The sequence below is a fragment of the Macrobrachium nipponense genome, chromosome 3, assembly GCF_015104395.2.
Source record: "Macrobrachium nipponense isolate FS-2020 chromosome 3, ASM1510439v2, whole genome shotgun sequence".
Classification (NCBI taxonomy): Eukaryota; Metazoa; Arthropoda; class Malacostraca; order Decapoda; family Palaemonidae; genus Macrobrachium; species Macrobrachium nipponense.
The window spans coordinates 21,909,601-21,925,868 of NC_087202.1; the positions used below are offsets into that span (position 1 = coordinate 21,909,601).

The 16,268-nt window shown below is 37.3% G+C and overlaps 1 protein-coding gene across 1 annotated transcript in view; it reads left to right on the forward strand.

Moving 5' to 3' along the window:
• The window catches only part of LOC135221655 (octopamine receptor beta-2R-like), a 364,792-nt gene extending 348,757 nt beyond the window's left edge, over positions 1-16,035 (forward strand). Inside the window, exons 3-4 of the mRNA XM_064259353.1 lie at positions 6,108-6,175; positions 12,899-16,035. Of these exons, the coding sequence (XP_064115423.1) occupies positions 12,918-14,963 (2,046 nt within the window). The 5' untranslated portion in view covers positions 6,108-6,175; positions 12,899-12,917 and the 3' untranslated portion in view covers positions 14,964-16,035. The remainder of the gene's footprint in view (positions 1-6,107; positions 6,176-12,898) is intronic.
• The last annotated feature ends 233 nt before the right edge of the window (positions 16,036-16,268 follow it).

Here is a 16,268-nt window from a genome sequence, read left to right on the forward strand (position 1 = left end):
TTTCAACATTAACAAATGTATCCTTAGCTATATCCTATTATAGTTTTCGGCGTTTAGTGTATCCTTAGCTATATCATGTTATAGCTTTTAACATTAACAAGTATATCCTTAGCTATTTACTTTCAGTTTTTGCCATAGTTTTTTGCGTTAACATGTTTATTCTAAGCTGTATCCTGTCATAATTCCACGTTGGCCGAGTGCATATCGCGCTCGGCTACCAATCCGATGGTCCGAAGTTCGATTCTCGGCTCGGCCAATGCGGAACCAGAGGAATTTATTTCTGGTGATAGAAATTAATTTCTCGATACAATGTGGTTCGGATCCCACAATAAGCTGTAGGTCCCGTTGCTAGGTAACCAATTGGTTCCTAGTCACGTAAAAATATCTAATCCTTCGGGCCAGCTCTAGGAGAGCTGTTAATCAGCTCAGTGGTCTGGTAAAACTAAGATATACTTAACTTATTTATATCCTGTCATGAGTTTTGCTCTTTGCTTATCCTGTCGTAGTTTTTTGCGTTCGCCGGTAGCTCTTATCCTTAGCCATATCCTGTCATATTTTACGGCGTCTGATGATATTTATACCAGTAAACTACTGTACTTAAAAACGTAATTAGAATTATGACCAGTGACAGGGCTAATTCAAGAGCTTGTGTTTAATTCATTTTTCTTGTTATTATGATGAAAACATCTCCCTGCTAGAACCCTTCATGAATGGACCCGACTTATCATAGTAAACATTTTATGTTTAATTTTGTCGGAATAATTCATTCTTTCTGGCTTCATTTAGCGAAAATAACTTGTATGAGTGCGAACAAACTATCGATGTTTCATTCACAGCTTTTCTTCGAGCTTCGGAGTATCGTACTAAGTACTTTATAATAAGTAATTTAATTAAAGTAAGATTTGAGAGAAAACATTGAACAGTTCTGACATTACTAAGTATTGAAATTTCTTACCGGAATTTATCGGGAACTTTTCAGAAAAATACCGGAATTTATCGGAGAATTTAAGGAAAAAAGACCAAAACTTATTGGAGAATTTAAAGAAAAACGACCGAAATTTATCTGAAAATTTAAAGAAAAACGACCGAAATTTCTCGGAGAATTCAAAGGAAAACGACCGGTATTATTCGGAATTTAAAGAAAAACGACCTAGACTTATCGGAAAATTTAAAGATAACGAACAAAATTTATAGAAGAATTTAGAATAAAACCACCAAAAATTTTCGAAGAATTTAAAGAAAAACAACCGTAATTTATAGAAGAATTTACAGAAAAACGACAGGAATTTAGTTGAGAATTTAAAGAAAAACGACAGGAATTTATTGGGGGAATTTATCGAAAAGAGACCGGAATTTAACCGATACTTAATCTTGCTTCTTCCAAGTCGAGTATTTATTACGAGTTTCTGCCCCATTGAGCACGAGTCGTTATGTTTGAAAGGCCTCATAAGCAAAGCTGAGAACGGATGTTGGCTGTATTTTGTATGATGGCGTCCCGACCTCTTGACCTGAGTTTGACCCCTGCCATATATTCAAAGAGGTGTGTGCTTTAAGATCTCGGTAATTATTGTCAAGTTTGACATTGAACGCTTCCTATACGTTGAAATATGAATGTACCTTTTCCAGGCAAGCTTAGTCACTCGAGTTAAAAGTAGCTGGTATGTTCATAGACGAGTCAGGATTCATATATATATATATATATATATATATATAATATATATATATATATATATATAGAGAGAGAGAGAGAGAGAGAGAGAGAGAGAGAGAGAGAGAGAGAGAGAGAGAGTAAACTAATCGTAAGAAACAGTGCATGAAATTTCGCCTGGCGCTGGGGTCGGGGGAAAGGGGGAGAGGGTTGCCATACTGATCCATCAACATTATTGTAAAATATCCAAATGCTGTGTTTCTGATTACCATTCTGGCCTGTGCCTGTGAAAATAAAATGGTGCCATCAATAAATAACCATAGATTTTGTGAAGTAGCTCAAAGAGCCACTTTAATTTCTCTCTCTCTCTCTCTCTCTCTCTCTCTCTCTCTCTCTCTCTCTCTCTCTCTCTCTCTCTCTCTGGGAGATGGGGACATTTCATCTTTCGTCTACTTAATATAATGCAAGAGATTGGTTTTTACGTAGTATAGATAGACACAAATCTCATGCAACACTCTAGAAGTGAAATGACACGTGTTAGCACTCCTAAGTGAATTGATATTGTATAAACTAGTATTAATTATGATGTAATATTCTGGTTCTGTTATGTAATACAACAGGTAATCGTAAACAAATGTATTTTGTAAGTCAGCTAACGTCAGTAAAGATAATGTCAACTTGGATTGCAACGACATTGACAACGTTCATTGCTGCAAACGAGTTGCTCGGATGGAAACAAACCGTATTAATCCTAATGTATAATTTGCATACGATCCTTGAAATGTATAATCAGACAGCTTCGGCGTTAAGCTTCGATGTATCGATGTCCAATTTATAAGGCTTTGTAAACATACAGGAAAATCTGAGTATGTGTTGCTACGCTCGGAGCTTTGCTTAACAAATAGATGGGAGACCGATAACGAACGGCAAGGCTGAAAATTGTTAAGTAAGGATTAACTGTGATGTGGGGCATTTGTAAAACGACTTTCGACATTCACGGCATGTGCTGATTCTGTGCGGTTACATTGTTGCTGTAGATTCTATTAGCCACTTTTCAGGCTTAGGAATTTTCAAGCCTTTTTAAGTTGCGCAAATTTGACGCCGTTTCGTATTTAGGTTAGGGTCTATCAACATCGATCGGTAGGGATACTTCAAGATAAGTTTTAATGACGCTAATAACTTACAGTCATGGATTTATAAGCTCAAAATTTGCGTGAAACGACGGCTTCATTGGTCCTGATCATAACCCCTAATGGAAATGGAAATTGTTTTGATAATTTATATTTGCAAAGATAATATCTCTCATTTCGTGAAACTCCTCATAGAATAGAAGTCACATTACAATATGGTATCGGTGAGATCGAAAGTAAGTCATAATCGGACAGTGCTCTCGGGCGAGGGGTAGTAGTTGTGAATTCTTAATGGTAGCTGCCTGCCATTAGCTTGAACCTCGTTCTTTATTTTGAAGTTTTATTTATCATTCTTTATCAATATAATACCAAAGACCTACAGCTTCCATCCGTCTCGACACGAGTGCATTAACGCTGTATGAAGTTCGCATTTCTGTGAATAACATATTAATATCACGGCTGATTGAATATATCATTTGAACTACCATGCAGAACCTTACAGTTTCCAAAAGATCACGGAAACGTGATGTGATCAATAATCGTGCTTATTTCAGAATAGTACAGCTGATCAAGTTAATTGCACCAGCGCTGCAAAAATTGCAATGGCTCCACTTGCGGTTGTTGAAATGCTCGCGAAAATATTATGCTCGTTAATTTTCCCGGCGTATGTGAAAAGCACTCGACAGCCTTTTCAGGTTGTACGAGTGGGAGAGAGTCACTGCATAAAATTCTCAGGGGTAAATTCGTTATGCGTTGATTTATTACTGACAGGCTTCTACGTAGTACTGCTTACATTTCCAACACCCAGAACAAAATTTGATGCAATAATAATATAATAATAATAATAATCATAAAATAATAAAATAATAATAATAATAATAATTAATTTGTGACAATTATACTGTTACGGACGACGTTGAAAGACGTCGTGGCATTGATTGGTCTGCCTCTTCCTCGTCTCGGTTGGTTAAGCCGAGTCCAGTTGTCCACACCAGGATACTTATTCTCTTTAGCACGCTCCCACATTTACTCTCCGCCTGTTAAACGAGCAGTTGCGATGCCAGTTTTGTTTACCAAATCAGACAAGCAATCACATTTAGCCTGAAAATAATCTCAGTGAAAAGGTGATCCAGTAGGTGTTATTTTTATAATAATAAAGTGTTCTTAATTTTTTTTTATTATCTTTTGCGTATTAAGTTATTAGTGCGCTCTTAAAGAAAACCACTGAGGTGGCTATTGTCACTCCGTCCACACTTTTTCTGTTCGCCCCCAGATCTTAAAAACTAACGAGGCTAGAAGGCTGCAATTTGATCATTCATCAAACATACCAAAATGCAACTCTCTAACCTCAGCAGATTTTATTTTATTTAAGGTCAAAGTTAGCAGGCAACTCGATTCTTCGGCGCATTTTTTACTTGTTTAATAATGGCTTAAGGAGAATTGAACATTACTGCATACCGTAACTTTCCCATCAGCAATTTTACGTCTATTCCGAATTAGGTAAGTGTTGAAATGTTATTATCACCCGCATCAAGTCAGTGAATATTTAGTTTACCTCCTGTCATATTTCAAGAAATTGCACCTTACCAGCAACTTGCCATGGATTATTTTAAGACACTCCAGCTTTCAAAACTGTGGTAAACTTCGAGGCAAAAGGATTTGTGTAAGGCTGTGGCCAATCTAATAATCTTTTCCCGCTAGGCACAAGACCTCTTTTGAACTCCACTTATTCCTGCCTTTTGACGACTCTCTCTCTCTCTCTCTCTCTCTCTCTCTCTCTCTCTCTCTCTCTCATCTCGCTCTTCTATATATCTTATGAATTATATATATATATATATATATATATATATATATATATATATACACACACACACACACACATATATATATATATATATATATATATATATATATATATATATATATATATGGATGTGTGTGTGTGTATGTTCCAGCATAACTCTGAAACGCATCGAGTAATTGCAACCAAACTTGGTATACATATGAATTACTATCTTAGAAAGAATACTGTAGGTGTAAGACATCACTAGCACCAAAGGGGGTCGGGGTAGAAAGGGCTTCCCTGAAACGGAATGATTCTGTCCATGGACTTAGTAACAAAATAATCTCTACAGGATTATCATACCTCATTTTGGCATAGATACAGCATACTATCTGGAAAAGAATATCATGGGCACTATGGGAGGTGGGGATAGGAAGGGGGTGACGTAGGAATACCCGAAAACGATAGATATTAGTGTCTAATCTGTAGTTCTCGAGGTCGCTAGGATGAATAGTGACACTTCCAATGCCCTTCAAGTTCAAGTTCAGCTCCAATAGGAATGGGATGGGCCATGGTGGGGAGAAAAAACATGAAATATAAAATGTCAGAAATGCTGGGCAATGCAATTGAAGCAACTGTCATAACAGGAGAGAGAGAGATTGAGAGGGAGGGGAAGTGAGAGAGAGTAGAGCAGGTGTTAGGGAGAGAGAGAGTTTATCGGTTGTCATTCAGTTTCCCCGGGCAGCGATGGGTTGGTCAACACTTATATATGCCGAAATATTTTTAGACTGAGAGTAAAATGGAAAGATTAAAGCCTATAGGTTTTAATTAAGGAGTTATTTATTAGTCAGCGTGAATGAATTCATCGATAGGCCAGCCTTCTTTGGTGAAGTCCTTTAACATGAGAGAGTGTTCGTCATAATAATGAGTCATACTGGAGACCTGCATATAGTAAACTGCAAATCTCACTTGGCAAAATCGGAGAGAACCTAAGGAAAAACATTCCGGGACACTAAAGAGACTCTTTTGTATGTAGAGGTTTTGTTTCTGGGACGGCCTGACAAAAAGACGACCCCAGACGCAATGAGGATACTTGCTGATAAGATTACGAAAAACTAATACGCAGATGGGTTGCAGAAACTGGATTTAGAAGTTTCACATGATGTAGAGGAAAATTGAAGTGAAGTCTTTGAGTGTTTAAGTTACAAAAATCCACTAAAAGCACATACACAGTCTTTATCTTTGACAAGCAAAATTTCACATTCATTTACTAGTCTTTTTTCAGTGACTTCATATTTTGTATTCGGAAGACCTGACTTTGTAAATTACAAAAACGAATCTGTAGTTACATGCCAACAGGATTAAAGAATATAGAATTGGTTATAATGCATGATATATATGTATATATATAATATATATATATCTATATATATATATATATATCATATATACATATATCATGCATTATAACCATTATATATCCTAATGGATTTCCCTCATTCTTTTGGCGTTATCCGAGTCATTTTTTCTATCCTTTCCTTTCCAGGACATGGGGTGGTCGAGGGGGAAGGTGGGACCTCCACGCCCATCTGAAGCCGTCTGCTGACCGCCTACGTAAGTGTAGTAATAGTAGTAGTAGTAGAATTTTCACTTTATGTTCGAAACAGGGTAAGAGGGGTAGATGGAATTTTCTCTCTCTCTCTCTCTTATTCTCTCTCGTCTCTCTCTCTTCTCTCTCTCTCTCTCTCTCTTCTCATTATTTGGTTCATTCAAATGATTCATAATGTTTACCTTTGATATTTGGATTCATTTATTTACCCCCCGCTCATTAGATACAGTTTAAAACTCAGGCTAGCTGTAACATTCGAATATAAAATGGAAATTCTTCACGTTTCAATTAATTTCTTAGAAATCCACTTCATATCATAACAAAACCGGAAGGATTCTTTGAGCTGTTTGCGTGAATATAAATCACAATATTGGGGTGGAGAAAAACAAAAAAGCCGAATCAGCCAGTTACTATTATGTTATGTTAAAGGAAATTTCCACTTTTATCTCTATCTCCGAAAAAATATATAATAAGAAATGAAAACAGTTCGACCGAGAAAAGGGTAAAAAAAAAAAAAAGTTTGTGGTATTGTTTTCTCTCCCCCTCCCCCTTTAAAAAAATCACTGTTAGAAGTATTGGCCACTTTAGGAACAATGTCTGAGTTCCAGATCCAGGGAGGTCGAAAATCCAAGGGCTTCAGGACGAATTCTTTCAGAACAGGAAGAGAGAGAGAGAGAGAGAGAGAGAGAGACCTGACGTGAATGAGAAAGATTTAATTACGAAATATTCTCTTGGGCTATTCGTGTAGTTGTATTTCTTACCATCTTTTTTTGAAGTCATGGGTTGTTGTCTGTTTTCTTAGATATGGTTATTTAAGCTTTGATTTTCATGTAGCTTTGTGGTTACTTCTGTTTATCAATCTACGGCTTACTATGTTTTTACAACTCAGCCATTGAAACTTTAATTTGAGTAAAATGTTGCAACAACAACAAAAATAAATAAAAGGTCTTTGCTTTCATTTATCTCGTTCTCAGTTTAGGGCAGAATTCGTAATATTATTTTTGTAATTATTACTCCATATTTTTAACATTAGAGATTATGGAATCCTTGCTATTTGTAAAATGAGGCTTCAATCCTTCTTGTTCCCAGTAGAACAGTTTTTATCAAGAATTCTTGATAATTTTTTAGGGCTAAATAATTTGTTTTCACGAGAGATCTTTGGTCCACTGAAGCAGATTCGTAGGGACTTTATGTATGCAATTTTTGCCTCGTCTTGGAGTCGTGTCCAAACGGATTAGCCAGAAAACCTTCTTTTAGTCCTGGCTAACTTCCAAGACAAGACAGCCAAACAGACAGTCACAAGAAAAGGGCAGCCTGCCACTGACTGCAAGAGAAGGAAGATGAGAATGTATCGTAAAAAAACAAAAGTTCAATCGACATGAGATAAGTTATAAAGTAAACTGTATTTTTTTTTCTTCTTTACACAAGGATAGTGCCGAATAAATCTTTCGGACTGAAATGGGTTACATGGTAAAGGGATGCTTAGACAAAAAATTAATCAACGAAGAAAGATTTTCAATCTTCCACTACAGGACAGATTTCTTTGGAAATATAGGAAAGTTAATTTTTAAGAAGGCAAACAGTTATGACACTTTATTGTGTATAAAAAAATTATACAATCTGGCAGGAAGCTTCCTTCAGTATCTCAGAAGAGCAAGATCTGACATGATATTTTTAAAAGGAGCTTATGTAATAAAATTTCTTATTAAAACACAAGAAAAATGTACATTTCGTTGGAAAGCGGTAGTAAGCGGTAAATCCTATTTGCTTAAGGAAACGCATTATTTTACTTTAGAAAATGGACCTTCAGCTTATTGAAGAAAAAAAAGACCCAAAAAGCGTCTATGTTTGACGTAATTCCGCCAAATAAGGAATTCTGTGGATACTAAGAATTTTTCATTATAAGTATAAGTAATGTGCAATCAACAGGAACTTTTTCGGAGAACGAACTGATACTAGTTAGATTTCTTCAGAGTATTATTAATATCAGTGTCTGGTAATAAACATCAGAAAGGGTAATTCGAATAAGAAACGTTTTGGTGATTTAAAATATATTGGCACATAGCCAATATGTATTATATCTATGTGTGTCACATCATTAGTAATTATAAAATCTGTTGAATGTATTAAGAGAGTGTATAATTCATGTATTCGCAAAACGATTGCGACAGATGAATTTAGTACAAGTATCGAGGACAGTAACTGTTAATCCTAAGGAATCAAGCTAAATCCACTTGAAACTCTACATAGGTCCTTTTCATTTTTCTACTTATTTTTAGTCTTCTCTGTCAGCAATTGGCCTAGTCAGAAAAAATTTAAATGTTATTAGTAATCAAAGATATGTTTCAGTGTGAAATCACTACAAAGTATCAAGCTTCTAATACCTTTGAAAGGTAGAAATTTTATGTGGTCTGCAAAGCCATGGAAAATTGGATTACTGAAATTGCAAGGAAAGCCATGTGAGGTGTGATAGATAAACATATCGATTATTTGAACAAATATTTGTAACCTGTCATGATGTATATTTAAAGCATAAAAATTGCAGTGTCACTTAAACTTAGTGGTGGAAAAGTTAAAGTTGAAAATATTTTACTTTCCAACTTAATTAAATTTATACAAATTGATTTTTAAGTACCTTAATTCCTTGAATTTCGACCATTAGTCAAAGTCTGTAGAATCACTGGACAAACACATTTGTACACTAGAGAACATTTGAACGAAAAGACTCTTCAAAATTGACGAGCAGTTGAAGGTACGAATAGATACAGTGAACAACTGTTTGAATAGTAGCCTTGTGCTAACGAAAAGTTGGTTAAATAGACCTACAACAGTTCGTTCTAGCGACGAACAGACGCGGTAGTCACGAGCAGGTTGAACACTCATAAATATACGAAGAAAGTGGGAACCTGCCAAACTGAATACGTAACGATTGGCCGGAAAAAACAAGCAAAGAAACGAAATCTATCCCCGACGTTTTTCTTGCCGAGGGCCGCAAAAACTAAGCCAATAAATCACGGAGATCGAGTGATCGATGAAACCTGTAAGAGAGACGAACTATTGGTCGTCAGGGCGCGTTCGTTTACTGATACGTAAGTTGAGCCACACTGAGCGTATTCGTTTGAGCGCAGTCTTTTGATAGTGCGCCAAGTCCTGTTCGTGATATTAACGTTATGGCAAGTCAGTGACCTGCGGATGGGAGGCAATCTGGTTATTACTGTGTGTGTGTGTCTCAGTCTTCGTGCATAAGGCTCGTTTTGGCAAGAACGGTGTACTTTAGTCCCGGTTCACCATCCTCTTGTCGATCTAGCTGTGACTGGTCACCAGTTCACCCTTTGATACCAACCACCTTCAATTATGTTATATATATATTTATATATATATATATATATATATATATATATATATGTGTGTGTTGTGTGTGTGTGTGTGTGTGTGTGTGTGTGTGTGTGTGTGTGTGTGTCATTAAATACAATAAATCCTACCTTTAATTTATAAGACATTTGTACATACCATCTCCCAAGTAGACTTCACTGATGGACCCTCTAAAACCCAGCATCCCTCCTCTCCCACCATACCTTTCCTTCCTTCCTTTCACATTTTCCTCTCGAGAAGGAATTACTCTTATCTTCTAAGGATGAGGAGATCTTGCCGAGAAGGAAATCAAGTCAGAAGAGGTCACTGAAGACTAAACCAATCATTTTGAGGTCGTAGGAATGTTGCTATTTTTTCTTCGTGTGTTGAGCCTTTTTGGAAAGGGTTTTGGAAGCAGGTCATCACACCAAGCTTCCATAATCAAATCAGCAACTTACAAAGATATATCTGTTTCATGACGATACCTTCGCTCATCATGACGCGTCAGGAGAAATAGAGTCAAAATGCACTGTGCCCAAGTCTACAGTTACAGTATTTTAGGTTTTACTCACATGGATGACTACATTATATGTGTGTATACCCTGCTGTATGTTAATTTATGAATGCATTACACTGGCCTGCGGTATTTTCAAGGTCTAACATATAATACCTGATTTTAGGCCAGTTTTTTGCACTCAATCCAAAAATCATGCTCATTTTACTCAACCAGATCAAGTTAATGAGATATTAGCACATTAAAAATATCCTAAATTCCTATCTATTTGTAGGTGAATGGAACACAATGTTGAATATATTAGACTGATTTATTTACAGAAGGCTTACAAAATATTTTGAATAGATAGCAAGATATAATGAACTACAGAAGCTACTTATGGATGAATAGGCTCCTCAGGGACTTCCGTTCATGATGAGCAGACTCTACACAGCCTCTTCAGGCACCAGCAGTTGACATTCCATCGGCCTTGATAGCGTTCCTTCATAACACTGATATCTTGGTGAAAGCGCTCACCCTGCTCTTTACTGAAGTCTCCACAATTCTCTGGAAAATAGTCCAGATGAGACCGGAGGAAGTGCATTTTCACTGACATGCGCACACCAAGTTGGCAGATATTCTCCATTAATTCATCAACCACCTTCTGATACTGGGAACTTCTGTGGTTGCCAAGGAAATTTTCAATGACTGACTTAAGGGACAACCAGGCAGAGTTCAGCAGGATTCAGTGCATCATCGAAACTAGTGTCTGTCCTTGATGAGTTCCCTTATTTGAGGACCGTCAAATATACCTGCCTTAAGTTTCTCCATGCTTTTTTGTTGAAACTTTTGATGGAGGAAAGCAAATCCTCTACCTTCCTTGTCCAATGCCTTTACAAAGTTCTTCATGAGACCGAGTTTGATGTGGAGGGGTGAAAGCAATATCTTGCTCGGTTCAACCAGAGGGTGGGACAGAACGTTGTGTGACCCAGGTTTTAATCCTAGTCTTGATGGCCACTCTTGTCTGACATAATGCCGGTCATCAGCACGGCTATCCAATAAGCACAGAAAGCATGAATACTTTGTGTAACCACCTTGAAGTCCTAAGATGAGTCCAACAACTTGAAGATCTCCACAGATCAACCATTTATGTTCCTGGTAGTTCAAAGCAGACAACAGACGTTCGATGAAAACTTATTTGTTATTCAGAAGAACTGCCTTGAGACTGTTAGATGAGTCAATGAAAAGTCTCCATAGCATCATACTTCAGACCAAGTAATTCAATCAGGTCAGCAATATTGTTACAGTGCACCAGTAAAGATGCTTCATCAAACGTGAAAAATTTTCTAAATTCTCTCTTGCAGTCCCGATACCAATAGAATGTTGTTCCTGGTGCCAGTAGATGTTTCTCTCAAAGACAAGAACCCAGTAGCTGGGCAAGCTCCTTGGAAAGGTTCAGGTCTTGTGTCAGGTCATTGAGTTCGGCTTGGGTCAAAGGCACCAGTTGGTCGTCCTCTTCTGGCCTGTAGCACCACACTCAGCTGTATCGGTAATATCTCTAGATTCGGAATCAGAACTAGATTCCATAGTGACATTTAGCTCAGAACAGGAAGATCAGGGCCATGGGTGACTGGCGTTATGGCAGAAGGAACATCAGGGTATTGAACATGTGCTCTTGCGATTGATGCCTTTTAGATTTGTCATGCAAAAGTAGCAGTCGGTAGCATGATCTTTCCCTTCCCTCCACACCATTGGGACACCAAATGGCATACTCTTCCTTTTCTTGTTCCTCCAATCCTGTAAGTTCTCTACACGTTTTGCAGCAGATATGGGGAGCGAATGGCTCATCCTGGCCCCCTAGTTTGACTCCAAAGTAAGCTTGATATGCCTTCTTCACAAAATCCATGATTTTTGCTTGACGGTAAGGAAGAACCACATGTCTGCAGATGTAACAGAACCTATTAGGATGGTTTTTACATCTCTGATCCATTTTTATACATGTCTAGACCTGAAAAGAGAAACGAAAATATTTACTAAAGGTTACCCACGACCCAGTTTTGCAAAATCAAAGCCCTGTAACACTTTGATAATTGCAATATTTTGGAAAAATATGCTGGAATAGAAATAGACTACATCTTAGAAACCAGACCTTACCCAGGAAAATGTACTGTATTTTTTAATTCACCATGCAAAAAAGGGTCCTAAATCAGTTGGAAAACCCTTGACCTTTGTAAAAAGTTTTGAAATACAGGCCAATGTTATAAGTCATGAGATGAAATACACTTGATTGATTCCTTAAATGCATTAATCATGTGAAATGTAATATAAACCCATCACCGGTAATGGAACAGAGTTTTCTTAGCGTTATTGTTGTTTTATCAGTTTTAATGCGTAACTTTTAAAAAAAAGACGGCAATTATATGGTATAAATTGTAACTCATGAAATTGTTTTTATTGAATTTTCCTTTTCAGTTCAAATTTTAGAAAATTATCTTTCAGCCAATGATTTCTAAAGTTGTTACAGTGTCAGTATACAGAAATGAATCACTCTCTGTAAAACAAGTAAATTATCAAGAGTATAAAGCTCAGCTACACCCTCTTTGGATATCAGATTAAAGTGACTTGAACTGATTACTGTAAGGTTAAATTATTTTTACTAATGATAATGATTCATAGATGATAGGACTTTGCATATTGGATTATAAAGTATATATGTACTGTACAATATCAAAGGTAAAATGTTTTTTTTTTTTGAGGATATATGTAGTAATAAATTTATATGTACTAGATTCATTATTGTATTTCTCTATTTTATGCAACTACATATATTTTGGATGAATTTTAATGGAAGTTAATTAATCAATCTATTTCTCTTCCTTTTCAGAGGGCGGGCAGGGGGGGTTATGCCCACCTCACTGACCTCGCCTCCCCTGCACCGCCACACTCAGCTGCCATTTCCTCCCCTGCTGCTGATGCCACTACTACTTTTGCTTTCTATGCCAAAGCTATGCCTCTCTGGTGTTCCAGTGGTGGCCTCTGACACTTTTTCTTTCACACAGCCTACCCATATTTTGTTGGCTACTTCTGCTACCACTACCTCTTCAAAGTCTTCCGCTGACACCAACACTGCATCCTATTCCACAACTGCCACACCATTAGCCAGTGCTGTTGTCAGAAACATCACACCAATGGTTCTTGCATCACCACATTCTGTTTCCAAGATTTCCACGCTCTCATCTTCACATGCTGCTCCAACTGCATCATCCACCGACAGACCTTGTCTTCCTTCAAATCCCAATACATCCAGTAGACACCCTTCTGATGAGGAAGAGAATCTTACAAAAAAGGAACCCAAGGGACCATATTATACTGAAAACTATAGAGTGAAAAACAGAGTGAATGCTGTCATCAGGAGTGCTAATGAATCAGTTCAAGGTAGTGATGATACATTCCCTTCTATATATCTTGGTTCAGGTGGAAATTTTGGAGGAAATGAAACCTACCTCGGAGAGCTAGAGCTAAGGAATTGGACAGGCACAGACATTGGCTTGACAATCATCAAGGCTTTAGTAATGGGAGCAATTATAATAGTATCAATGCTTGGAAACATCTTGGTTATTGTAAGTGTTGCATTGCACCGTCGCCTCCATTCTACAGCTAATTACCTCCTTGTGTCCTTAGCAACTGCAGATATGCTTGTGGCTCTCTGTGCCATGACATTCAATGCTTCTGTTGAATTATCTGGCGGGCGCTGGATGTTTGGACGCGTTATGTGTGATTTATGGAACAGCTTTGATGTTTACTTCTCAACCGTCTCCATCTTACATTTGTGTTGCATTAGTGTGGATAGATATTATGCCATTGTCAGACCCCTGGAGTACCCACTTACCATTACCCGTCGTATCCTTGCTATTATGTTAGCTCACTGTTGGTTAGCACCCACACTCATTTCCTTCCTGCCAATATTCTTAGGGTGGTACACTACAGCAGAACACTTGCGATCTCGAGACTTTCAACCTCATGTGTGTTCATTTGTTGTAAATGCAGTGTTCGCTTTGGTGTCCTCAGCTGTGTCATTTTGGGTCCCTTGTACTGTCATGGTAGTTATGTATTTCAGAATTTTCCAAGAAGCTAGAAAGCAAGAACGGGCATTATTAACTAGGGCTTCCTCAGCCAATTCAACTGCTTACTCATCATCTATTAGACTTGGTTCTGGTGCATCACAGCAACAGCAGGATCCAGCTGCAGCAGCAGTGGCTCGTCAGCAGCTTTTAGTAGCTTTGCAACAAACACCTTTTACCCCTGCTACACGTCATCAAGAATTCCTAATGAAAACATTGAGTGACACATCATCAACTGTTTCAGTTGCCACAACATCATCAGGTATACCTTCTCTTGGTCCCTCTGGAAGCAGCAGTTCCCGCAGCAGCAGTGGTGCAGGAATGGTTAGTAACCTAATGACTGGTAATGGATCAAATGCATGTAGTACATCAAAACCAAGTAGCAACAATGGCAACAGCAGTGGTTCAAATTGGCGTCATAATCGTCATGGTAGCACAGCATCATGGCATGGTCCTACCCGGCATAGCTCTTTAGTACCATGCAATCGCCGACTTCATAGCACACCCATAGTAACAAGTAAAGCTGGGCCCCCTCCAGTAGGTCGGCGTGAACACAAAGCTGCCCGAACTTTAGGCCTCATCATGGGAGCTTTTGTATTATGCTGGTTACCGTTTTTTATATGGTATGTTAGCATCAATATCTGTGGCCCTTCTTGCCACTGTCCACCTGCTGTTGTCACTGCACTGTTCTGGATTGGCTACTTTAATTCTACACTTAATCCTTTCATATATGCTTATTTTCGTACTGATTTCCGAGAGGCTTTTCATCGTACTTTAAAGCGTCTTAGTTGCTGCAAGCCTCGTCAGCCTGCTGGAGTCTTTGTCTGACCACCATTACAAGTAATATGTTGGAGAGATCATTTGAAACAATAGTGCTAAGTGCTGAGAGCAAAGGTTGTGCTAGCGTAAGGGGACGATTTTACCATCCTCGTCTTATAAAGAAAAAATTGAAGGTCACTTACAAAGTATGGGTTGTGTGTTGGCACAAAAAGTTGGAAAAACTGAGTGTTTCACCTGAGGATTGTCAAGATAAATCTATGACATTTATCTAGTCATTAATCATACACTGTAAGAAAATGAAAATACTCAAGTAATATATACAATATTGCAGTTCAAGTGAGTTTATTTACATTTAAACAAAACTGTGGCATTTAGTTATACATAGTGTAATATCCACTGAATGATTTTTCTTAAAGCATTTCAAAATAATTTTCTGAAAGATGTAAATCATGGTCTTAGTGTAGTCACGCTTATATTATTACTGAAACATTGTGGTTCATCAGCCAAGAACCAATAGTAGTGGTAATATACTAATTGTGCTTTTTCTGGTGAATAAAACATGATTTTTGTACCAATTTCATTTTGTTTATCAGACAGGTGCTGATGTAGCATTTCAGATCTGGTTATGAATATCAAGTACCCAGATCATTTTGGGAACCTTTCATTGCTACTTATGTTGCTTTTAAACCTAGCGATACTCAGTGATTCCAAGTGCTAGATAAGTTGTCTGCAAATGATTAAACTAATCCATAAATAGGGTCAAGATATATGTCCATTACAATGGGAAGCATTACTCACTTAAGGTGAAGACTAGACAAACTTCTTTTGAGAGAGAATTAGTGATAATTTTCTTTGTGAGAGAATTAGTGATCATTTTCTTTCCATTTTTTTTCTTAGTGTCTCACAACATTGTGGTTTGTCATGAAGGTGAAATGTGATTTAGATCTTAGTATAGTATTATGTAAAGGGCAAATAGCAACAATAATCATTGGTGCTTGCTCAAATAATGAATTTTATGTATGTGTAAGAAACTATAGGTTACTGTATACATGTATATATCAGCAACTTACTCTATCCATAAAAATATACATATATATATATGTATATATATATATATATATATATATATATATATATAGTGTGTGTGTGTGTGTACACATACATACGCATACATATATGCATACATACATACATGTGTGTATAATTATATGTATATATATAATTTACACAAACACATGTATGTAGAAATGTCATGTATACATACTCAGTGTAAATAGGATTCTGGGTGACTCCTCAGTGATTTTCTTTAACGTCTTTAACAAGTGTTAAGGATTCGGGTAGCCGCTTAATGTA